At 46.3% G+C, this 26,124-nt stretch overlaps 1 protein-coding gene across 1 annotated transcript; it reads right to left on the bottom strand.

Annotated features, from left to right (window-relative positions):
* Nucleotides 1-4,766: 4,766 nt before the first annotated feature.
* Nucleotides 4,767-26,023, bottom strand: LOC114802453 (AN1-type zinc finger protein 3-like). Its single transcript, XM_029001378.1, has 6 exons — nt 25,692-26,023; nt 17,804-17,844; nt 14,717-14,905; nt 10,551-10,619; nt 10,302-10,475; nt 4,767-6,090 (listed from the first exon to the last, which is right to left on the bottom strand). The coding sequence occupies exons 1-6, from the start codon at nt 25,760-25,762 to the stop codon at nt 5,936-5,938; spliced, it is 699 nt and encodes a 232-aa protein (XP_028857211.1). The 5' UTR covers nt 25,763-26,023; the 3' UTR covers nt 4,767-5,935.
* Between the last annotated feature and the right edge of the window lie 101 nt (nt 26,024-26,124).

The following is a 26,124-nucleotide window of genomic DNA, read 5'->3' as shown; positions in this document are numbered from 1 at the left end:
ATTCAACAACAACAACATTTATTTCTTATATAGCCCAAAATCACATACAGTGTCTCAATGGGCTTTCATCCGTGGACTCTGCGTATGCTGCAATTTAACGTACCTAAAAGAGAAATAAAACCCGGAGTTGAGTTGTATTCTAAGTTGAGTTGGTTTCTTTTTGTTATGTAATGTGAATAAATTCTGGGAAAGAATGGGTATTTATGGGTATTTACAGTCAGTACTTACAGGGACAGTCCCCGCCTGCTCAGGGACACGATGGTAGTAAGTGGGATTTGAACACTAGGCTACTACAGGTATCCCTGTTAGGAAATACGTTATAAGGGAATACAAGAAAATGCATTTGTGAAATCGTAGAAAAAAGCTACTTAATATTGTAGACGGATTATCTGTGTTTGGAATGTATCATTCATGCGACTTGTTAGGTTTTATTTGGAACATTTTACTCCTGGTAACACTTGAGTGAAGGTCCAGGAATGACGGCAATCCAGGAAGTGTCACCACTTTCTTTTTCTCCTTTTCCAAGTCATTTCCAGAAGACACAAGACACTATTGGACAAGTAGGACGGACACATTCTTCCTTCTCACTTTTTGATCTTCTACTCTTCACACTTGTGTTTGTGGTTAATATTCAATGGTTCCACTGTGCAGGAATTCGTTGAATTCAACCAGATCGTCACGTGTGTAAAGAGAAACATTAAAGTTCAAGTAAAGTTCAAATCTGTGGTTGTCCTCTGTGGCTTGGTGTCTCCCTTTCCACCTCTCTGACAAACCTAGTTACAGGTCCGGGGACGACCGAGATCTGCGGTCTGTCATACAGACAAACCCCCGTTACTGTTGGTTCATCACTTAATCCAGGAAGCACTGGCCACCAAATACTTATTTCACACAATAAATTGCTAAATAATTCTTTGAAAGATTGTACAATTTTTTTTTTGCTCTCTGTCCTTTGTAAGTGGGAATTTTGAAACCCACTTATCACTGTGTGTTTTACCCACTGTGTGCGTATTTATATCTTCTGATGAAGCCGATTCGGAGTAAGTGGTGATGCCGTCTCGTGGCAACATCAGCCGGGATCTGGAATCAGGTGACATGATATTTAAAGCGACTTGAGTTATTAGCACTCTGAGAACATGGAGCGCAGTAGAAGGCACCGTCCACGGCGTGGATGGAGAGGGTGGAGATCAGAGAAGAGCATGATGCAATCCTCCGAGTGGAGGAAGAAGTAATGAAATTGGCCCTCCCTTGATATTAAGCAGACGTTGATTAAATTGAAACGCGCGGTTCTACTTTATCGTGTTTACGTACCCTGCTGCAAAATGCTGATTAAATGTGAGTGGAACGTGGAGGATTCACGCATCATTATATGACATCTGGATCCGGCCACAAGACCAATTTATTTTTTGGATCAGAAAGCATTTCAAGTCTTTTTGGAACGTCAGCGTTCGGTAGTACGGCAGAATAATCCCTCTGTTAATGTTGGGTTGGACCTCGTTCCGTCCCAGTAATACGCTCCGATCGGCACCCTGCAGACGCGGTGGGCGTGGGGCCGGGTGTCACCGGGGACTTTTATCACCGCCACTGTAATGGAATCCAGGGGAGGCTGAGGGATTGCGCTGTCACACTTCTCCGACAGACGGGCTTTCGTTCTGTCGTCACGGCCCCTTTCCTCTCAGTATGGAGCCAAATTTCCACACAAAGGTAGGAGACACCTAGACTGTGACATAAGGTGCATGCATGGGTAAGTGGATGGAGACAAGAAGTTGACGAGCTCAGCGTCTCACACACAATGAGGGCGTGGGAGTCGGGTGGAATCTTCGCATTAATATTGAGGTTTCGCCGAGGGGTAATGGACGGGATCAGCATGGTAGGAGCCCCAAAATATCCATCCCGTCACCTCCTCTCTTCAGAAACAGTGCACGGTAATTATAGTCGGTGTCGGTAGAGGTGCGACAATAAAATCAGCTCTAATATCCGGAATAACCACAAAACAGTCATTTCTATATATATATATATATATGAACAAAATATTAATTAATCAAGCAAGAAAAATTGTGTTACGCTGTTCTAACGTAGAAAATGTTGTAGAGTAGAAGATGCAGCTCAGCAGCCTCCGAACGGAACGGGAGATTTCGAAACGGGATTATTGCAGGTGCATTGTGGGTACGTTACCGCACTGTACACCGACTCTGCTGCCCAGGCAGCCGGGCTTCTCCAGATAGAAAGACGTCTGTCTGAAGATCTGAAAAGGGACGGGAGGGACCGCCCTGTCCTGCAGCCATGATAAACAGCGTAGAGTCCACTGGGGACGAGGGAAAAATCGATGGCAGGAGCCACCCAGCCAGAAGGAGATAAGACGCCTTCTGTGCTGGAGCTCCAGGAATAAAGACCTCGGCGCTCGGGGCACAAAGTGACCTGTGCTGGAGCAGCTTAATATTCAGCTACAATCGCATCCATCAAAAATGAGATCGGCGCTGACCGGCACTACGTGGACCGAGACTGTCCTCAATGTGGACAGTGTGAAAAGTGACGATTTACTGTGCAGCACCTTTAAAAAATGACGAAAAAGTGATTGTTTTGTCAGTGTGACATGGTGACAACACCAGGGAGCAGTGTGTGGGGACCTCGGTGGCACCTCGACGGTTCCATGTCATCACCCCATAGGCCACCACTGCCCCAAAACAATAAAATATCAGACTGAGATGAATTATGTAAATGAGCAGCGTCAGCGCCTGCGTCGCTTATTGATTATATTGGTACTGCTCCAAGTTGGGGCTCGGGGACGTGCCGGAAGCTGTACGGAGATGAAGATGGATGCACTTAATACGGCCGCTGCGAAGGGCCGAGCTGAACGAACCAGAGGCGCGAACGCGGCCCGTAATTGGATATCAGCAGTGGGGCCGGATAAAGGCCCAGAATTCCTGCGCAACAATAATATATCTAATAATGTTTCTCATTAAGCAGCCAGCAGAACGTTCATTACCAACGACTTCCTGCCGCCAGACAGCGGTAATGGAATCAGCGCCGCTGCAGATGAAATAAACGTCCAGAGCGGCACGATTAAGCGGTTAACGCCGCGCCACCTTCAGGTTGGAGCTTCATTACACGGACTCTTCCTTTACTCCTCCGGGTACTAAAACAGCGCAGTTTTAATAATGAACAGTGTCGTGCTGGTTAGATGCAGAAGAAAACGAATCCAGGATTGTCTCTGCTGTGATGCGAGGACTAAATACGAACCCAGGGCCGCTAGAGACAAATAAAACACTTTACTAATGAAGCATTAAATATTCATCCCTCTGATTGGTCCGTCCTGGAGCCATCAGGACGAGGCCGTCAGCTACCGAGAAAGGTCACAAGGAGCGGAAATGCCCTCAGATGACATTAATAAGCGCTCAGGGATGTTCCCCAGACGCGCCGCTGCGGGAACATTATTAAAATCCATACTAGACCGCAATTTGGAGGATTTTGGGAGGATTCCTCTTGAACTTGTTCCTGGTGGAGGCCAAGATCAGCGTCTTCACTCCATACCTCCTGTCTTCTCGGTACATCACACCATTGACAGGGGACCTCCACGTAACAGGTCACCATCACGATGTTATATACGCGGTAAAGCGGCGTATCCCGGCACGGCGTGAGAGATGACCTGCTCATTTCATGTCTCGAGTGGCAGCTGTGAATATTACACGGCTGTAATTACACACCCACGCCGAGACATCGCGCCCACAAATCTAATCAGACGCCCTGCGAGCGCCCCGGCTTCATCTCCTGCCCGGAAACGCCACTTCGGCTGCATTCTGTAAACGGATAAAAGCTCTGATCGCCCCAATTATCATTAGACAACCATCCTCCCACACGCACACGGCCCATTAACGCACCAGCGATCCGCCCCTCCGGCGTAATAACGCCGGTTATTTCCACGTACTTCCCGCCCGCCATTTCCGAGGCGAGGCGGGTGGGGTTCCGTACTTCATGCGTGGTTTAGCGGTAAAAGCTGTTTCGTTAGTTTGGGCGGAGCGAACCAGGTGTAATACGGCGCTCTGTGGTATAGCGTACGGTCCCGGGGACTTCGCCGGAGCCTCACTGCTTCGTGTTTCTATTTGTGACCGGTACGAGGGTTTTATTCCGTGTTTTTCTGGGTTTTGTACGTATTGGTGATGAATAGTTATGAATTTAACGTGGCGCCGGGCCTCACTCCGCTACCTGGCCAGTTCACCTTTGACCTTGGCCTCACTGTTTAATTTTCTTCGCGCCGGTATTAATAAGTACAATAATCACGGTTTAAAAAAACATTTTGAAATGAGATAGCAGGACTGTGAAGGTGTGGTTGGAGGGACTACGATAGTCCCTCTAGTCCGACCTCTACACACCAGAGAACCATGAGGCATGAGAGCAGAACGTGGAGTTACGACGTTTAAGGCCATTGTGCTGAATAACAGACTAAAAAAAAAAAAAACCACGGCTCTGAGGCCGCTTTCGTAAGGCTGGACTTAAAGAAATTCTAATTTGCCGTTTCCATCATACAACGGTTCAAAATTGCCTTTGGCCCCAAAAAGGTGCCGTCTGCCAAAATACCACTGCTGGGAAGTGCAGAAATCGATTGCTAGCGGAAAGGCAGTCCAGAATGGAGTCGGGTTGAAACGGGGGGACCCTCCACTCTGGGAACGACGTCCCCTTACAGGGGACCTTTATAGAATTGACCCAGGAAAAGCATCTACTGCGACACACAGACACGTCCTCAGTCAGGAAAGCAGGCAGTCGTCCTCTGATCCAGTTTATTTTTTATTCAGCGAAATAAAAAGAGGAAAAAAGAACAAATAATAATTATAATAATAATAATAAGCAAAAACAAAAGCTACAGATATTTCCTGGTTTAATCTATGATTTTTTTAACAATGTTAACCTAGAAGGGGAGATGCTAAGGTCGTCCTACACTAGTGACAGAGTTGAACACAAAGAGGGTTAAATAAGATAAAGGATATTCATTTCTCATTCGTTTGTCCTTTTTCACAACAGGGAGAAAAAATAACCAAAGCTTAAAGTAAAAAAGTGCTGGAAAATGAAGCACTCTGTCCACGACAGCCCAACCCACACGCCACCCAGGGGCCGGAACCGCACCCGGGGCCGCTGAAGGAGGAGGCCAGATGTACCGACTGGAGGAGAGGGACGTAGGAGGGTGGAGGAAAGGGGGGTGGAGCAGGAGGAGAAAGCGGTCGCGTGAGAGGCGGAGCTTCTGCAGAAGGGGAGGAGACGAAAGCAGGGGTGCAGGACACCAGGTCTGAAACCCACCAAGTACCAGCTACCATCTGTGTACAGGCCCCACACACAGTTTCTTACACACAATGTCTTTCTTACACACTGACCGTGTGTGTGTGTGTGTGTGTGTGTGTGTGTGTGTGTGTGTGTGTGAGCCTGACGTGGAGACAGACGGAGACTAAACACCATGAAGGGCTGAACCCAGACCACACTGGAGTCCCGCAGAGCGTGAAAACAGAGATTCTGCCCGTGGGTAGTCCGCGAGTTCCCAATAAGCCCCGCCTCCAGGACACCAGGGCCGAGCCCCTCCTCACAGCGCGCGAGGATGAGGTCGGATGGCCTGAGATGAAGCTCCTCCCAGGCTGGAGGTTAGAAACTTGGGTGTGGTGGGGATGGATGGGTAGCTGCGGGCCAGACGTGCCGGTGGGACAGACGGGGGAGTGGCCGAGACGTCTGGGAGGGGCGGCTTCTCAGATCAGCAGACACACAGGGAGTGGAGGAGGACACGGCTGAGCGAAGGCCGGAGACAGGAGATAAAGCTGGGTGGTTGGGAGGGTCAGAGGTCAAGGTCCCGGTCCCCCGTAACCTCTGGCGAGAGGGAGGAAAGTGGGGTCGGGTGAGGTGGCGTGGAAGAGGGCTGTGCGACCGGGTCTGTGTTTTATCCTCTTCCTCGCGCCCCCACTCAGGAGCACTCCTCGCCGATACGCTGGCAGGAGCGGCCCACCTTCCGGTCCAGCTTGACCATCTTCAGAACCGCCTCCTCTCGGCCGCGGCCCAGGTGGTCGAACAGACAGTCGTGCTGCTCGGGCAGCCGGTGCAGCATGCAGAACACGTAACCTGCGCCGGGAGAGAGAGAGAGAGAGAGAGAGAGAAGGCGGAATTTACACCCCAAAACGTCCTCACTTTCAACAAACACGCACAAAATATTCTGTAGAGCTGATCAAATCCACATGGTTTAATAAGGACTAATGTCTCCGAACGCGCCACGAGAACGTGAAGACCAGAGGAGGAAATCCGGAGCGCTTATACCAGCACCAGCCGATTCCAAACGTGGTTTTATCATCACGGTTCCACTTCTTTTGGTTTTTTTTGTATTCCATGTTTTTATGTTCAAACGTGGAGCACTTTTATTTTACAAATGGACGAATGTGTAATATTCGGCAACATTTATTTGCATGAAATGCACATATTATTTACATGTGAAAGTACTTTGTTGAACAGTGATTAAATGTGATTTGTCATATTGCAGGTTATCCATGATTCTTAGGGGAATAAATATGTTTATGACGGGAAGGATGGAATTTCACAGATTTCATAGAGCCCTACATACATTAAATATGCAACAGGATCAGGGATCATCGCTTGGAAAATGGCTTCATCATGAAGACGACTTCATGATGAAGAGTTCCTCCACAGGGCAAGCGTTTGTTGACGCGCATCCCACCAGATCACCACGGCAACGTCGACATGACCTCCGCCTCCTCCGGAGACGCCCTCAGCCCGCTAATTACTTCCCTGTGGGGGTCGGAATTTCGGTGGACGATAAGCAGACGATATTCCTACCAAGCCACGTGTGGGTCATGTGGAACGTGATGCATTGATGTATTGAAGTTGTATTAAAGAATCAATAAAAAAATATATACAAAAAATAATTTATTTTATGAAACTAATTTCAATGTTTGTCTGAGTAAACATTTAGAGGTGACAAAGTTGGACACACCCCGACCACATTATCATTTACTTGAAAAAGCCAGTACAATTTTATAGTTTCTACTAGATTTGATTTATTTAAATTGTGAAAGTGAAGTGATTGTCCTTGTGAAACTCTGCAGCACAGCACATGGTGACACAGTGAAACGTGTCCTCTGTATTTAACCATCACCCTTGGTGAGCAGGGGGCACCATGACCGGCGCCCGGGGAGCAGCGTGTGGGGACGGTACCTTCATCAAGGGGACCTCAATGGAACCTGGGCGGTTCAGGGTTCGAACCCACAACCTTCAGATTATGGGGCCACTTCATAGAAAAATTTTTTTTTTTCTTCTCAAAATAAGTTATGATTTCAGAAAACCAGACGTATTTTGAAAAATGTTGTTGATACTTCAAACATTGGGCATGAATTTGACAGTCAGAAAGAAGAAATATAATTTCTTGATTGACACACACACATATATACATACATACATACATACATATACATACATACATACATATATATATATACATACATATATATATATATATATATATATATATATATATATATATATATATATATAAAGAATACACGTGTGTGTGTGTGTGTGTGTGTGTGTGTGTGTTTGTGTTCGTCCATTTTATTTAATTATTGTTAGAACAGCTCAAGAAGCAACATGTTTGTGGTTTTAGTTCTGTTTTTGAATAAAGGGTTTGGAAATTAATGCTTTTCTTGTTTATTACTTTTTATCCAATTCCACGATTAATCAAAAACATAATCGACAGATCAAACGATTATAAAAATAATCGTTAGTTGCAGCCCTATCAGTGTCCCAGCAACAATTCATGTCACTGTGATCACATAAGGACAAAGGACAGCAGTCTGATCCAACCACTAGACTACAGTCACACAGCAATTCCGACTTTCTGTTTTTGCGTTTGCCTGTTTTTTTAATTATGTCTAATATCAGTTCCCGTCAGTCACCATCCAGAACTAGAGGTTACGATTCGCCTGGACAGAATTCTCTCTGCAATTCTTATTAATGTCCAGCACCTCACTGTCCCTCCACCGGCCGACTTCTGTATCACATGCAGGGACAGAGGTCAGAAAACCACATGACCCTTTACTGATTCCATGATTCCCCATGATGCCTTTTTCCATCCCTCAAATTAAACCCGGGACTGGCCCGAGTTCGGCACATTACGTCATTTCCTCAGCCGTCCCAGACGCGGTGGCTTAAACAATCTGCAGACTTTCCATAACTAGTTAATGAGCTGCTGCGAAACGGAATTAAAGGAGAAAACGGAGGAGGGGGCGTTCCTGGCGGAGGATCGACTTTAATCTCTCTGATAAAGAGAGGGGCTCTTTACGGTGTCTAATGCATTCATTACCAACAAGATGTTCCACGCACAAGTGTATGATGATTAACAGCTCAACAAGCTTCAATTTAAACCGCCGCAAGAGAGCGAGGACGCCGACCACGGACCCTCCGCCCGTCCCTTATTCAACCTGAACTTTATATTTAACCAAAAAAAAAAGATAAAGGATAATTATGGCCTGTAATGAGAGGCATTTATTTTTGCATTGTCTCGCATGAGGGGGAAAAATAATCACGCTCGGCAATTAGAGCTTCGTTTGGCGGTTAATTGTCAACTGGGCGAGAAGGTAGCCCCACCCCCTCCCAAAAAAAAAATAAAAAATCTCCCGGTTCAGACGGAAGCTTAAAAGTCTCTTATTAAACCGCTGTGAACATCTGAAGGCCGACAAGCAGCGCGAGCATGACTGGAGATGAAAAAAGGCAGCGGTGATGATGCTTACCAAAAACACACACACAAAATCCCAGGCGCAAAACCAAGACAGGAAGTTGTGGAAAGGGACCTGAGCGAAGCTGCAGGCACTAACAGCTCCTTTAAAGCCTTATTTACATATCAAAACGCATGCATAAATGCATTATAACCGCGCCAGTTAGCAGCGCAGATGGCACAGGCAGAACACCGCGTTCAACCGGCGAACTCCACGAGCGGGGCACGTCGGCGCCTTTCATATGACTCAGGAGTGTCTTCAGCCGCCAAACGGTTTAACTCAACTGTCCGTGGTCAAAGGACCGAAGCGCAACAGCTCGAAACGGCTGGTCACGGGGAAAATTAGCCGAGACTCGGGTCTAATACGACAGATTTTTATGCATATACATGCATGAATTGATTCACACATTCACTGGCACAAAAACGACCCCGATAACCGGCATCTCACACCTCACACAGACCCAAACGAAGACGACAAGGACGATTGTGACTTCCTGCTGGATGCATGATCCGCTTAGAAAAAAGCATTGTAATTTCCATCTTTAATAATTTCTATCCAAAGCATACAGCTTTCTCAGCTGGTCACGATACTGCAATTTCAAACCCGACACCGATACGATTTTCAGTCCTACAGAGGGAGGAAAAACACAGGAAATTAGCTCATTTTTTTAAATAAACAATATTTTTACAATATTTAAAACACCATATACCACACAGATGAATAAATAAATTCATAAATAGATAAACAAATGATTGAATAAATAAACTAATAAACAAAGGAAATGTATTTTAATGTTTTTGGGCTAAATAAAAAAAAATGCTCGCTTCTCATGCTGCAGAGGTGAAAAATACGTGCATGTTGAGCAATTAGAGCTTCAATCGGGCCTGAAAAGTTAGGTCCAACCCCACTCCGTTTCACCTCCTCAGCATTTTTTAATCTCTCTAACAATAATAAAAAAAAATCATAAGATGACAGGGGCCGAGAAAAAATTTACATTTAATAAATCAAATGAAGAACATACGAATCACTTATACTAAATTTATGAGCAGCGAATCATAGAGAAAAGACAGGGACTATAGACCAAAAGTTCGTATTTGCCGACCGACCATTTATCGTGCGAGCTCGACCAGACCGGACTAAAATTATTCGAATTGAGTCCGAACCAGATCCATATAGATATTCTTCCAGACAGTGCTCTTGCTTTTTACATTTTCTAGCAAGCTTGGTGAGGAATTAAAACATTTTCAATGTTCGATATGAAATTTTAGTACAAATTATATTTTTTTAACATCTTTACAGCATTCTCTGCACATGGACACTTCACTTTAGTCCTTAATCTATCTTCAAGTGGCTAACAATCACCGCAATACAAGATGTTGCCCATTGAGACGTACTGTATGTGATTTTGGGCTATATAAGAAATAAATGTTGTTGTTGTTGATGTTTAATGTGCAGCTTTTGTGGTCTCAAGTAAAAAAAAATTACGAAATAAAAGATTTGTTATGGTAAAACTTGTAAAGTGCCCAGCCCAGTGAAGCCCCGCCCCCTCACCACAGCGGCATGATCCCAGCTCCTGCTGCACCAGCTCCAGCTTGGTCTGACAGCGGTGGCAGCGGCGCCTGTTCTTCTGCTTGGGCCCGCGGGGGGGCGACGACTCCTCCGGCAACGAGGGCTCGCTGAGCCGCGCCCGCTTCTCCGGCGACTCCTCGTTCTGGGAGCCCAAAGCTGCAACAAACAGGTGAGAAGGTCAGAACTCCGCGGGGCGCTACGTGGTGACGAGGCGGTGACGAAGTGCCGTACCTGAGTCACAGGGCCGTTTCGTGGGGGTGGACAGTGCACCACGGCCTGCTGCGCTTGTGCTTGAGGCTTCTGAAACAGCGACCAAACAATAAAAAACAAAAAGAACGTGTAAAATACGCGAAAAGCCACCCGCACAGACATTCGCCGCCTCCATAAAACCATCTCTTTACACCGGTTCACCGAGCTGTGCACTACCCCATGGTAGTATGACCAATTTTATTTTATTTCACTCTTCTGAATCTGACTGAAACGTGAAATATTCAATATGCCTTTTCAGTCATTATTCATGTCAGATTCCATAATTCAGCGTTCGACTCAACCACCACCAGAATCGCACCAGGAACCACCCCCCCCTCGCTAACAACGGTGCAGAGGGAGACCGAGGATGCAGTCTTCTTACTTGCATGCAGTCTTCTTCTTGCATGCTTCAAAAAGCACAGATGATCCATGGGCACAGCTGGCACAACGTGAGCCAGTCGTATACTCACGTATTGATCCGTTACTGAATGTGTACTGAATGACAGACAACAAACATTACAGTACGACTGGGGGGTGAACTTTCTGCTGATTCACAGCAAAATATTCTAAATGTCTGTAATCTATGAACTCATTCTTGCATGTATTTTTAGTTAGTGGAAAGAGTCTGAAGGCATCAAGATACGTCGCTCTCACTCGCATGGAATGGGGTGACGTGCCAATAAGCTGAATTTCCTTCGCTCTGCTTATGGCACAATGTTAAATTAATACTCCGTCCAATAGGGGGCGGTATTTCACCAGGGTCAAGTGCGTTCCACATGACTGACCGGAGGTGAGATTACTTATTTTTAACTTTCGTCTGGGACTGAAGGCCTCAGTGGTGCTACGTTGGCTGGTTAGCATGCTAACGTTGGTAAACATGGCTGTTTCCTCTCATTCTTTGGATTGTTTCAACATTTTACGGTTTTGGGATTAAGGGAACAGCCCTTGAATGGTTAAGATCATATTTGACCAACCGATATCAGTTTGTGGATATCAATGGTGTTTCGTCTTCACATAGTAAAGTAGAGTTTGGTGTTCCACAAGGTTCTGTCCTAGGTCCGTTACTTTTTTCTCTATACATGTTACCTTTAGGCGACGTCATCCGCAAACACGGTATTAGCTTTCATTGCTACGCTGACGACACACAGCTGTATCTGTCAGCAATGCCAGATCAGAGGCAGCAGCTGAACAATATAGAGAATTGTCTGAAGGACATTAGACAGTGGATGCTCACCAACTTTCTCCTGTTAAACCCTGATAAGACAGAAGCTCTCGTACTTGGGCCTCAAGCAGCCAGACATAAACTGGCTGACTACACAATAACCCTGGATAGCCTTTCTATCTCACCGAGTATTGAAGTGAAGGATCTAGGTGTCATCATTGATGCAGGTCTCTCATTCAATTCGCATGTAGATAATGTCACTAGGATAGCATTCTTTCACCTTAGAAATATTGCGAAAATAAGAAATATCATTTCAATGCATGATGCAGAAAAGTTGGTCCATGCATTTATTACATCAAGGTTAGATTACTGCAATGCATTATTGTCTGGATGCTCTAGTAGGTGCATGAGTAAACTCCAGCTAGTACAGAATGCTGCAGCCAGAGTTCTAACTAGAACCAGGAAATTTGACCACATCACCCCAGTCTTACAATCACTGCACTGGTTACCCATCAAATTTAGGATTGACTACAAAATCCTACTTTTGACCTATAAAGCTCTAAATGGTCTCGCCCCACAGTACCTGAGTGAACTTTTGGTTCTTTACGAACCGCCACGCCCCCTTCGATCAATGGGTGCGGGGTCACTACTGGTACCAAAGGTGCAGAAGGTCACAGCTGGGAGCAGATCCTTCTCCTATAGAGCTCTGCAGTTGTGGACAACTTGCCTGTCAGTGTCCGGGACTCAGACACAGTCTCAGTGTTTAAATCCAATCTCAAAACCTATCTGTTTTCTCTGGCTTTTTGCTAAAGTCCTAGACCCTCATTTCACTTCATTTTGACACAGTGTCAATTATAAAGTCCAGTTTATAACAGAGTCCCCCTGTTAGACACAGACAAAGTTAAATTCACCCTAGTTAGGCTGTCCTAGTTAGGGTACCGGGCCACTGTAGCACCAATATACCACTATAACCACATATTTCAGTATCGGTCGTACAGTGCAACCGTCTGCCGCTGCTTCTGTTTGTTTTTCTCCGAGACACGGAATCAAGCACCCAGACTACTGCCAGACCCCAGTGAAGAGACAAGCAGATACATCCTGGTTCCTGACAACTGCTTTACAAGGACAAAACATAAAACAAACCAGAGGGTCACCACAGCCACCACCACCGTTACAACTACAGCTTCAGGGATCTTCAAATGGACCAGTAACATCATTATGGACACGTAATCTAGACCATGACACTGAATACATCCTGGACTTCTCCAACCCTACAACTGTAGGACTCATTATATCATATCCAACCCTGCACTGACACCATTTGCAGGCTCACTCTACCCTGGAAGGGGGTCCCTCTCTGTATCACTCCTTCCCAACGTTTCTTCCTTTCTTTTTTCTCTCTCCTACAGTTTTTTTGTGTGGAGTTTTTCCTTGTGTGCAGAAGGGTCAAGTGTGGGGGGTGTCAACTGTAGGGCCTGTCAAAGCCCATTGAGACATACTGTATGTGATTATGGGCTATATAAGAAATAAATGTTGTTGTTATAAAGCGGTGCCAATAAATGAAATGCGAACTCAAGCTGATTCGGGTCTACAGAGACATTTTCAAGTGACGTGCCCGGGTTAGCGCCAAAACACTGCCTCGCGCCTGCACGGGATCATTACAGCGGAATTACTTCTGACATTCGACTCCGCATTTATCCGTAAGTACGGTAAACAAGCGCCGCTTTCTCCCGTCATTTACCAGGAGCAACAGAGCCCGCTTCACCGGGCCAATCGGTCCGACTCGTCCTTTCATGGGTTCTGATTGGCCCGTTTCATTTTTCCAAGCTACACTCACCCTGCCAGCACACCTGCAAGCACCACACATGCGTTTAGCCTTCGGACATGATGACAATAGTGGTAAATCCCATTTAGATGGTCCTTATATTTAATATCATATTATATTAATATCAACCTCGCCACGAAAAACAGCATCAAATCCCACCAGAAGCCCCCGAGTTCAGGAACCAATCAGGCGTCCAACTGCTGCAAGGTGAAAGGTCGCACTGTTAACACTCCCAGTGGTGCGTTTTCCTCGGAATCGGGGCTCTTCAGGAAGAGTGTAGCGCAAATACGTAACTGCCATGGCAGGACAGGAATGAAATGAATGATTTGGGGCACCAGGTCATGACTAATGATACCAGACTGACTTCACCTGGTTGAAGCTTTTGACAACTTGTGGGAACACTTTTCTCCTTATTATTCATGAGCCCCCCCACCAGAAAAAAAAAAAAGGGATTCCCCTCCCGAAGCATTCATCATATCATGTCCATCACCACTTGCTAAATGACAGCGTATGCGAAATGTACATATGAAAAAATGATGAGGGGTGTATCTGTTAGAACAAATTCAGAGGGGTGCAAAGGAGAGATGCTGCTGGGAGAAGGACACTGAGGATGGAGCTGCCAGGCAAGAGGAACAGATAAAGGCCTAGTAGGAGCTTTATGGATGTGGTGAGGGAGGACGCGTAGGTGTAGGAAGATGAAGCAGTGGACGTGGGGAACTGGAGACAACTGATCTACTGTGGCGACCCCTAACATAAGCAGCAGAACGTAGAGGAAGTGTGGAACTGGTAGAACTAACTAAGACGGACCAAACCTTTCGTGATCAGTTTGCCATTCGTGGATTGTGCCTAGTCCTAGACTAAAAGCATTTTTGAAATGGAGAACTTCATTGAAGTTCCTTCTCCTTTGAAATAGGACGAGGCTTAATCGGTGACAAATCAATTGGTTATAAACTGGTAACCACTGCAACTTTAAATAATTCATTTTCAATCAATAAGAATTAAAAGCCAATAAAAGAAACTGTCTTGAACATACTCTGTCTGGTCAAATCAAACAATCAGTAAAGTCAGTTTTGGTTTCCAACAAGAACAATACAAGAACAATGGAAACAGTATGATGGTCTAAAACAAAACATGCTTTAAAATGCGCGGCCTTTATCGCACCTTCCTGTGCTGGGAGGGGCGTGGCTCCTGAGTCCTCTTGCGAGGGTCCCTCGGAAGCGACCGGGGTCAGGAGCAGCGATTGGCTGCCGCTGCTCTTTGTCTCGCTACAGAAGACGGCTGATTGGTTATTGCTGGGGCTGGGCTCAGGCTCCGGGGCACAGTCGTCATCGGGCTGTTTCTTCTGGACATCTGAGGTGGGAGGACAACACGGAACTGCATGAAGGACATTAAGTAGCTGTAATAAAAGGCCATTCGCTTGGCCCGCTGCTGAGTTTGTTTACACGTTAGGCGCCATTCAGAGACACTTTACTGCACCCACATCTACAGAAACGAGTCCGCTCATAACCCCACGAAGCACAAACACACACACACACACACACACTTAATCACAAAGAACTGCCCACTTCGACCAGCCAGGACACCACATTCATGTCGAAAGGGATACCAGGTCCCAGGCCGGGACATTATCCCCTCTGAAGCGGGCTGCAGGTTTCATGGAGAATACGGGCTAAGTGCTCCACACTGAGAAGCACAAAATGGTGCTCGTCCGAGATAAAATGGACAGATGGTGAAACATTTTCCTGGCGCCATATCCAGCATAGTGTGTGGGTCAGACAGACGGAAACAAGCACCGAATGTTGGTGAAGAGGAACTAACTACCTGCCCAGTCTGGTGTGTTACTTTCACTGACAGCCAGAAGGTGAACTTTTTTTTAAAAGTTTCATTCTCCTCCGTTCTGTACACTCCAGGGGGACAGGGACAGTCCTCCCCTGGAGACACTCAGGGTTAAGCGTCCTGCTCAGGGACACAATGTAACTGGGATTCGAACCCGGGTCTTCAGGTTCATAGTGTGTTACCCACTAGGCTACTACCACCGTCTTCCAGTGAACGTGACCACGCCCACTACCAACATGCAGGTTATCAGGCGTTTTAATTCCTAGTGAACATGACCACGCCCACTACCAACACCAACATGCAGGTTATCAGGCGCTTTAATTCCAGTGAACGTGACCACGCCCACTACCAACACGCAGGTTATCAGGCGCTTTAATTCCAGTGAACGTGACCACGCCCACTACCAACATGCAGGTTATCAGGCGTTTTAATTCCTAGTGAACATGACCACGCCCACTACCAACACCAACATGCAGGTTATCAGGTGCTTTAATTCCAGCGAACGTGACCACGCCCACTACCGACACCAACACGCAGGTTATCAGGCGTTTTAATTCCAGCGAACATGACCACGCCCACTACCAACACCAACATGCAGGTTATCAGGTGCTTTAATTCCAGCGAACGTGACCACGCCCACTACCAACACCAACATGCAGGTTATCAGGCGCTTTAATTCCAGCGAACATGACCACGCCCACTACCAACACGCAGGTTATCAGGCGCTTTAATTCCAGTGAACGTGACCACGCCCACTACCAACACGCAGGTTATCAGGCGCTTTAATTCCAGTGAACGTGACCACGCCCACTACCAACATGCAGGTTATCAGGCGTTTTAATTCCTAGTGAACATGACCACGCCCACTACCAACACCAACATGCAGGTTATCAGGCGCTTTAATTCCAGCGAACATGACCACGCCCACTACCGACACCAACACGCAGGTTATCAGGCGCTTTAATTCCAGTGAACGTGACCACGCCCACTACCAACATGCAGGTTATCAGGCGTTTTAATTCCTAGTGAACATGACCACGCCCACTACCAACACCAACATGCAGGTTATCAGGCGCTTTAATTCCAGCGAACATGACCACGCCCACTACCGACACCAACACGCAGGTTATCAGGCGTTTTAATTCCAGCGAACATGACCACGCCCACTGCCAACACCAACATGCAGGTTATCAGGCGCTTTAATTCCAGTCAACGTGACCACGCCCACTACCAACACCAACATACAGGTTATCAGGTGCTTTAATTCCAGCGAACGTGACCACGCCCACTACCAACACCAACATGCAGGTTATCAGGCGCTTTAATTCCAGTCAACGTGACCACGCCCACTACCAACACCAACATACAGGTTATCAGGTGCTTTAATTCCAGCGAACGTGACCACGCCCACTACCAACACCAACATGCAGGTTATCAGGCGCTTTAATTCCAGCGAACATGACCACGCCCACTACCAACACCAACATACAGGTTATCAGGTGCTTTAATTCCAGCGAACGTGACCACGCCCACTACCAACACCAACATGCAGGTTATCAGGCGCTTTAATTCCAGCGAACATGACCACGCCCACTACCAACACCAACATGCAGGTTATCAGGCGCTTTAATTCCAGTCAACGTGACCACGCCCACTACCAACACCAACATACAGGTTATAAGGTGCTTTAATTCCAGCGAACGTGACCACGCCCACTACCAACACCAGCATGCAGGATATCAGGTGCTTCAATTCCTAGTGAACGTGACCACGCCCACTACCAACACCAACATGCAGGTTATCAGGCGCTTTAATTCCTAGTGAACGTGACCACGCCCACTACCAACACCAACATGCAGGTTATCAGGCGCTTTAATTCCAGTGAACATGACCACGCCCACTACCGACACCAACATGCAGGTTATCAGGCGCTTTAATTCCTAGTAAACGTGACCACGCCCATTACCAACACCAATTTGCAGGTTATCAGGCGCTTTAATTCCAGTCAACGTGACCACGCCCACTACCAACACCAACACCAACATGCAGGTTATCAGGCGCTTTAATTCCAGTGAACATGACCACGCCCACTACCGACACCAACATGCAGGTTATCAGGCGCTTTAATTCCTAGTAAACGTGACCACGCCCACTACCAACACCAATTTGCAGGTTATCAGGCGCTTTAATTCCAGTCAACGTGACCACGCCCACTACCGACACCAACACGCAGGTTATCAGGCGCTTTAATTCCAGTGAACATGACCACGCCCACTACCATCACCAACATGCAGGTTATCAGGCGCTAGGAGAACATCCAGAACCAGAATAGAGAAGACACAGTAACGAGCAGATCATGGTGTGTTTTGACCAGCATATCTGTCAAGCAGCCAGAAAAACTCAACTGCTTACCTGCAAAACATTTAGAGCAGAGGTTCATGGTTTTGCTGGACCTGTTCAAACAAACAAAAATGGGAGTCAGGCAGGTCAGGTACAGTTTGGAACTATTGCAAACAAAGTTCAAGCATCTTCCCAGCATTTTATGAAACCATTAAATTAAAGAAATTAAAATATATAAAGGTACAAAACAACAAACATGTGAAAAGGGCATGATGCAAACGTTTGGCCAACATGGTCAGTACTTAGTAGTGTGACCTTGGGTGAGTTTCACAGCTTGGGTTTTGTAGCATCTGAGGGTCTATCAGCTCTTACTTGGGGGCATTTCTAATTATAGCCTCTAATTCTGTAAGATTATTGGACCGTCTTGTACGTGATACTCTTCTGTGTTCGACCAGTGATGTTAAGACACAAGAGACCTTCAGAATGAATCTTGAGGTATTCCAGTGTACATTTTGAGAAGTTTCATGGCATTGTTTTGTTTAACTTCAACTTCTTTTACAGATAGTGTCATGTGTACGTCCACAATTTTGTTCAAGGGCAATTGGTATTTGTTCAAATGTATTATTTTCCCCGTCACTTGCTACTAGGGCTGGGAGAAATGGGAAAAATACATTACAATGTACTTTCCCATGCAGAATGATCCGATTTTTTTATCGCAATTCTGAAACCGAAGACACCAGAGATAATACACCTTAGTTTACAATTCTTAACCTTAGCTAAGATAGCAAAGCTATGCATCCCTGTGTCAGCCTCCAAACAACGTTTTGGTTAAACGTAAGAACTATAATACAGGATTTTATAATGGCCAAATATAATCAAAACAGTTGTTTAGCCTTACCAGGGTTTGTCGTTCGACAGTAAATAACGACAGTTATTTAATTTTGTAGAATATTGCATTTTGAAAGCACTGGGCATTTCAAGTTGTTATAAGTGGTTTGTATGTTTCACTTTGAAATTAAACATTTCACTATTAGTAATTTGTATGCACCTTTTCATTGATGTACAAGCAAGTGTCCTTTATCATATCACAATCGCATATCGCAATATTGATCTCAATAATTGCGAAATGTCTTTTTCCCCAAATTGTGCAGCCCTTGTACCTAATGTCAGTCAGGCTACCTCTGGAGAGCACATGGAGGGCTGTGCGTCCCCCAAAAAGAAGTCCCACCCCGCTATCAATATACAGGAGACTTGGGATGTCTGGCAGCTGCAAATAATGTACAACCGAACTAGGGCTGAAACGATTATTCGAATAATTCGATTACAAAAAACTTTCTGCCTTGAGGCTTCGTTTAATTCACCAAAGTCGTATACGGTGGACAACGTAGTGCAGTGTATACACTGTAAAACAGACCTGTCCTACCATAAAAGTACGTCTCCCATGCACGCCACACACACACACACACACACACTGATAAGTTACATCTCAAAACACGCCTTCCCCATACATAAGGTAGTAATAATAAATGCAACAGATGGACAAATCTACATTCATTAGCATAGAGATTTACCCAAGATGGCGCCGGTGAGGTCGTTTACATTGTTTTTGTTTCTTAAATAATTGTTGTATGAGTTATCCGATTAATCGATAACAAATTCTAAGAATAATCGATTACAAAAATATTTGATAGTTGCAGCCCTTAACCAAACAAACAAAATATGCTAATTCCTGCCATTTTTATCATGAACACGATAATCAAGATTGAATAATCGCTCGGCCCTACTTGCTAAACAGTTGGGGTGGTGGTGTTCTCCTGAAATTCAACACCACCCTTCCACATTCTGGCCTAAAAGTTCTCGACCGCTTACACAGCGGAAAAGAAATGTGATGCAAACGCGAGCTGTCAGTCTGGAATAACTAATCCCACAATGCAATTTCTGCCAAAAAAACCAGGCTAATTGTCATTACAGTTATCAGAGCTCATCATGTCAAAATCTGCAGGCCTAATGGTTCCTTCCTCCTGTTCATGTGACGTTCTACCCTGTCGCTCTGCAGAGAAGGGAAAAGCCTCTTCATAGATGAACGGGGCGGCGGGGAACGTCTGCAAATATCTGCTTATCATGGCTCATGACTGTGATTTGTTCAATTCATGTTTTTAAATAAAAAATCCGGGTACAATTTCTGATCTAGAATTGCATCTGGTGTTGAATGTGGATCCTGACAGAACTTTTCTGGCTTACTCGGGAGAAATGGAGGTTAACGTGACTTATGGACATTATTAACTGGAATAAAACAGCTAAACTTCACTTTACAGACATTTCCAAAACAGCCCACGTGCCTGTGAAAACCCTTCACGGCTCGTTTTTACACGTTCAGACGTGTTAACCGCAGCATAACGGTGCCTTCAAAGATCTGGACACAAGCAGAAGCCAAGCCAGCTCAACATCATCATCATCATCATCATCATCGAGAGGAACGTTTACAATCACAGCGGAACACACACTTCCAAACACAAGCGGTGGGGGCGGAGCAATAAGACACAAGTTCACTGTTGCATGCTGGGAAAAGTCGTGATGCGTCTTTGTGTCGGTCACGCCACATTTATTAAAGACGCGGTCGTACGTGGCGCCGTTAATGTCACTCCGTCGGACCTCCAGAACTACCGACCCGGCACGCCGCGGCGGTAGAGACAGGTAATCTGCGGAGACGGCAACAACAATCAAGCCTCATCAAAATCAGCGGTAATCATAATCACCGGCCAATCACTGTGTTGGTGGAGCCGCTCCAGGCCGGTGGCTTGGCGCGTAAACCCGCCGGGCTGATGGAGTCGGGTGGGGGTTCGGCATTAATGACGGCCTGATTGGGGAAGACTGGCACTCCGGCCCGTCGCCACAGCAACAGGCGGAGAGGAGCGAGATAAACCCGCTAATGCCGCATGAGCAGAAGAAAGGTGACGCCGCGTAGCGGCGGCGGTGTACCGGGCCGGGTGAAGGGCGGCTGGTTTTAATGGTTACCCCGGTGCACCGCGACCCCTTTCACCGTCTGAACAGAAATAAAAGCATTTATTATTCCCCCCGGTGTACGTCACTTCCATTTCCCAACAAATCAGAACCTAAATGGACTAATGGACATTTCCACCAAAACTTCACAAGTTTTTTCACAAACCTTTTCCGGCTCGTCTTTTTAAGCAAGACTAATGTTACACGCGGACAGCGGTTAAAAAACCGAATTAGAGGTTCTAACGATGGTTACTGCTCAACCAGAGGTGGCCGCAGCGTAACAGCTTTACAGCAAATCCACTACACAGCTTCTAAATAATAAGGTGAAATGAAGCATTATAAACGGCACTCACAAGTAATGTTGTTTAAGTCATACGTTATTATGACTGAGTATCTTCGTCAATGACGTGATTAAGATGAGACGAGACATAAATGTAATACTGTTGACGAATAAAAACAAGACTAAATATGGATTACAAGAGCAAAATAGACAAAACCGTCTCATTTTAATTTTCATTGATGGACACATGATGTGAAGTTATTCGTGTTATTTTATTGCGGTTTTCCTGCATCTCCCATCCGGTCACATGGATGACGTCACTTCTGCAACATGCAAATCGCTGCATAAATTACATTTCCGGACACTTTGATGGGTTATCACATGGCTGAGAGAAAATGAAGTGTAAAAGAGAATAGAATGTGTGTCGGAAAAGCCGGAACAAATCACAGCGTTGTCCATGTTTGTTCTACTAGGTGCTTGTACTATACTGATTGGGTTAAATAAAGTGAAAGCGAAGTGATTGTCATTGTGAAACACAGCACACGGTGACACGGTGACCCTTGGGGAGCAGTGTGTGGGGACGGTAACTTCATCAAGGGGACCTCAGTGGCACCTCGGCGGGTCGGGATTAAACCGGCAACCTTCTGATTACGGGGCCGCTTCCTTAACCGCTAGGCCACTGACCCCAAATAAATACAAATAAGCTACATTACTAAAATAAAAACGAGAAATATATACGATTTTCATTGACTAAAACTAGACTAAAAGTCATGGAAAATTGACAAAATAAGACGAAAATATCAACTGAAACTTGACTAGACTAAAATGAGTAGCCTGAGTGGTGGCCTAGCGGTTAAGGAAGCGGCCCCGTAATCAGAAGGTTGCCGGTTCGAATCCCGATCTGCCAAGGTGCCACTGAGGTGCCACTGAGCAAAGCACCGTCCCCACACACTGCTCCCCGGGCGCCTGTCATGGCTGCCCACTGCTCACTAAGGGTGATGGGTTAAATGCAGAGGGCAAATTTCACTGTGTGCATCGTGTGCTGTGCTGCTGTGTATCACATGTGACAATCACTTCACTTAATAAGAATAATAAAGACTAAAATGACAAAAAGAACTATACTCATAAGCCCGTTCATTTGGGATAACGGGTAGATTACACCGCTTGTCGAATAGTTGTCTAATTTGCATAACACAGCTGCAATTTTATGTTTTTTTATTTAAGATCAGAAGTCCAGAAAAACCTCTAAACCAGCTGAGCCTTTTCCAGGAGACCAAAAGCCATTACCCTTCACACGACAAGTCTTCATATCTGCAGACACGTCAGACTGAAATCTGGGGGTTTATTTCCCTACAAAGCGGAACGTGGAGCCCAGCGCACAAAAGGCAGCAGATTAGGACCACAACCGCCACACGGACACAAATCTGTCAGGATTAGCGCCATTCAGCCGCTCAAACCGGATTGTTGTGACAATTCCAGCGCAGCGGGAAGCACCCAGGAGCCAGAACCACCAGAACGCCGTGCATTACCAGGGTCGGGGCACGAGGCATGTACATAGCCACTCTTTATTTTCGTTTTAATGTAGTCTTTGCATAAAGATGTCATTTTAGTTTTTATCAGTCTTAAATGAGTCATGTCCAGACTCATTTTAGTCCAGGCGAGTTTCTGTTGACTAAAAGTCTGAGCATTTTAGTCTTATTTTAGTCAGAATTATCCATGACTATTTTAGTCTACTTTTCATGAATGAAAATTGTACTTTAGTCTCTTTTTTAGTTCAGTGCAATTCTGCTTAAGCCAGTCAATATAGTACAAGTACCTAGAAGAAAAGACAAAAACTACATTTTCTTTCAGTCAAACCCATTTCATGATTGATTGATTGATTGATTGATAGATAGATAAAACCCTTCATAGCTGTTGCAACAAACCCTGTCAAAAGTACAAATACTACTGAACCATCTACCATACAGGTCAGGAAGATAGGGGAATTAAATAAAATGAAATAAAACAAGGCTATCATATACTCCAGAATACTTGACATCCATTCCAGACACGGAAGATGCTTTTTACGACACACATTCTGTTTTCTTTTGTAAAGACAGTGCAACAACATTCTATAATATATATTTCATTTACATTGCATCTCATCTTGTTACAGTCATGTCAGAATAGCTAGTCATACATTTTATTGGCTAATAATTGGGATAAAACGAGTATTTGAGTAAGTCAAATACAATAAATATTTTAGGTAAAATATTCCAGACAAACAGAATTCTGATTGGTTTGCTTCGCAAAATAAGCCAATTAGATTTCAGTGTGGACTTTAATTTAACTCCTCGAGGAGGGGCAGTGGTGGTCTAATCAGATGGTTGTGGGTTCGAATAACTGTTATCAGTACTCTAAAGCATAATGAGCCTAAGCCTGGATTTTTTGAGCAAGCTGAATAATATTACTTAACTTTTTGGTATTGGAAATTATACACTGAAATTATTTACAGAAAAATCATAGAGGCAAAATGTATTTTCTTTTGGTAATGAAACGGTGTTTGGAATTCAAAGGTTGATCAATTTTCTAAATCTGATGGCAACTGAACTAGTTGGATTATTAGTAATACTTTATTTTGTGTACCTTGTAGATGGGCAGTAGCGGGGGGTACACCCCTTTTTCATGTACATCATAAATGTTTCACAGAAATTTGATTAAATGGCCTTAGTTCTGGAGCTTTGATCTAATGAAGTGTTGAGTTTGAATTCTTTGGGTTTTTCGTGAGAATAACTTTCATGTTGCATAACACACTATTAATATAGTAGTTTAATTGTTTGGATTTTATCTACAGCGTTTTGGTGTTATTATTGATAATATTTTGAGAATAAAGCTGCCAGAATGCAACAGACAACCTGGCTTTACATGACCTGGAGAGTCAGACAGACGTCTTTTTCGCTTCAGATCTAATAAACGTGGTTATGACGGGTATGCAGGCCGTCTCATGACCACCATTTAAAGACAAGACCACCATTATATAATTAGACATCAGTTTACTCGTGCCTTATTGGGAATGAAAACTCATTTCCATTCCAAAAGCTGCTGGTTTTGTTCTCCACCCTCGAATAAACAGAACAGAACTGATCAGGTTTTTTTTTTTTTTTTTTTTTACTCATCTAAAAACATTTCTAATTTAAGATGTTCCAGAAGGAGACGATGTTCACCTTTCTCCATCTTGTATTCGAGGGTGTACACTGCCGGTGTACTAACCCGCTCGCACCGAGAGAAGGTGTGAGGGCGACCTGCCGAAGCCTCCAGGAGGCCAGATGGTGGCCTGGCTGAGGCTCAGCCTCCGGGGTTTAAACCAAACGCTTAAAAAGTGAAGAGGTGTCCATCTCGCCTCCCTCCCTCCACATCACTCCAAGCCAATCAAGGCAGCCGTGCTGCGGGGGGATTAATGTGACGTCTCCTGCTAAATGTCACCCGCAATTAAGGCTTACGAGCCGCGGCTGAAGGTCCAATCAAGGCTTCAGCACACCCACCTTCTCCTGAGCTCCCATCAAACTCCACAAATGTGGGTAAAGGGGACAGAAAGCGTGCTCTTCATGACGGACCGTGTGACTATTAAAAGGTACGTAACTCCACAGTGACGGGGAAGGTCCCCCTGGAGACACCCTGGTAGGAAGTGGGGTTCGGGGGCGAGTGTGACACCCTCCAGGCTTCATGTGTGACGCGTGACCTGCAGAATTTCTACCAGTGACTATAAAAAGGTACGTAACTCAGGCTTCCTACATAACTCAGCCAGGGTCAGCAGTGACGGGGACGGTCCACCTGGAGTCACCCTGTAAGAAGTGGGGTTCAGGGGCGAGTGTGACACCCTCCAGGCTTCATGTGCTCCAGCCAGGGGACGGGGACGGTCCCCCTGGACACACCCTGGTAGGAAGTGGGGTTCGGGGGCGAGTGTGACACCCTCCAGGCTTCATGTGCTCCAGCCAGGGGACGGGGACGGTCCCCCTGGAAGGAAGTGGGGTTCGGGGGCAAGTGTGGCACCCTCCAGGCTTCATGTGCTCCAGCCATGGGACGGGGACGGTCCCCCTGGACACACCCTGGTAGGAAGTGGGGTTCGGGGGCGAGTGTGGCACCCTCCAGGCTTCATGTGAGGCACATGACCTGCAGAATTTCTACCAGTGACTATAAAAAGGTACGTAACTCAGGCTTCCTGTGCTCCAGCCAGGGGACGTCCCCCTGGAGACACCCTGGTAAGAAGAGGGGTTCAGGGGTGAGCGTGGCACACTCCAGGCTTCATGTGCTCCAGCCAGGGGACGTCTCCCTGGAGACACCCTGGTAGGAAGTGGGGTTCAGGGGCGAGTGTGGCACCCTCCAGGCTTCATGTGAGGCACGTGACCTGCAGAATTTACGTAACTCAGGCTTCCTGTGCTCCAGCCAGGGGACGTCCCCCTGGAGACACCCTGGTTGGAGTGTGACACCCTCCAGGCTCCCACCAGCGGTGACAGGTCCGCATTCCTCCTACAATCTCACTAAAGCACCCTGACGATACTCCCACGAACAAAACGCATCTACTGGATACGAAGGGAGCAGCCGGCGGCCATGAAGACGATCTTCCTCCCCCACCCCCTACACCCCGGCCTGCCCAAGCCACAATGGGGCCGTGCCAAGGCGGCTAGTGCTGGCGCTCCTTACCCCCAGAATCCGCAGGGACACCGCGGGGGTATGCTGGGCGGCTTGCTCCGCTCGCTGCCCGTGTCTCCCATCGCGTCGGCGGGTGCGGGTGATTACGCGAGTCCGGGGACGCAGTCGCGGCCTAGCTGCCGCGGACGGGATTCCTCGTCCGACTGGTGACAAAAGAGCGCGGCGGGGAGTAATCCTCGGGCGGGACGTGTCCCCAGCGCGGTCCGGTGCGGCTGCCGACAGACTGGACGCGGCGTACAGGCCGAAACGAGGCGGTCGTAGGTTAAAAGGCGGCCGCGGACAGTCCGACGGACCGCACCGGGGTCGAGGCCGATCAGCTGGAGAGTGGGCGATACCACGTTCACACGACGAAGGGGTGTCCTCGTCCGCGTTCTGAGCCGTTTCGCGCAGGCGTGTCTACGTTTGTGGATTAAAGTGATCAAAC

Source organism: Denticeps clupeoides, chromosome 1 (genome assembly GCF_900700375.1).
Source record: "Denticeps clupeoides chromosome 1, fDenClu1.1, whole genome shotgun sequence".
Lineage (NCBI taxonomy): Eukaryota > Metazoa > Chordata > Actinopteri > Clupeiformes > Denticipitidae > Denticeps > Denticeps clupeoides.
The sequence above is the reverse complement of the archived record's forward strand: the minus strand, read 5'-3'. Positions and strand labels throughout refer to the sequence as shown.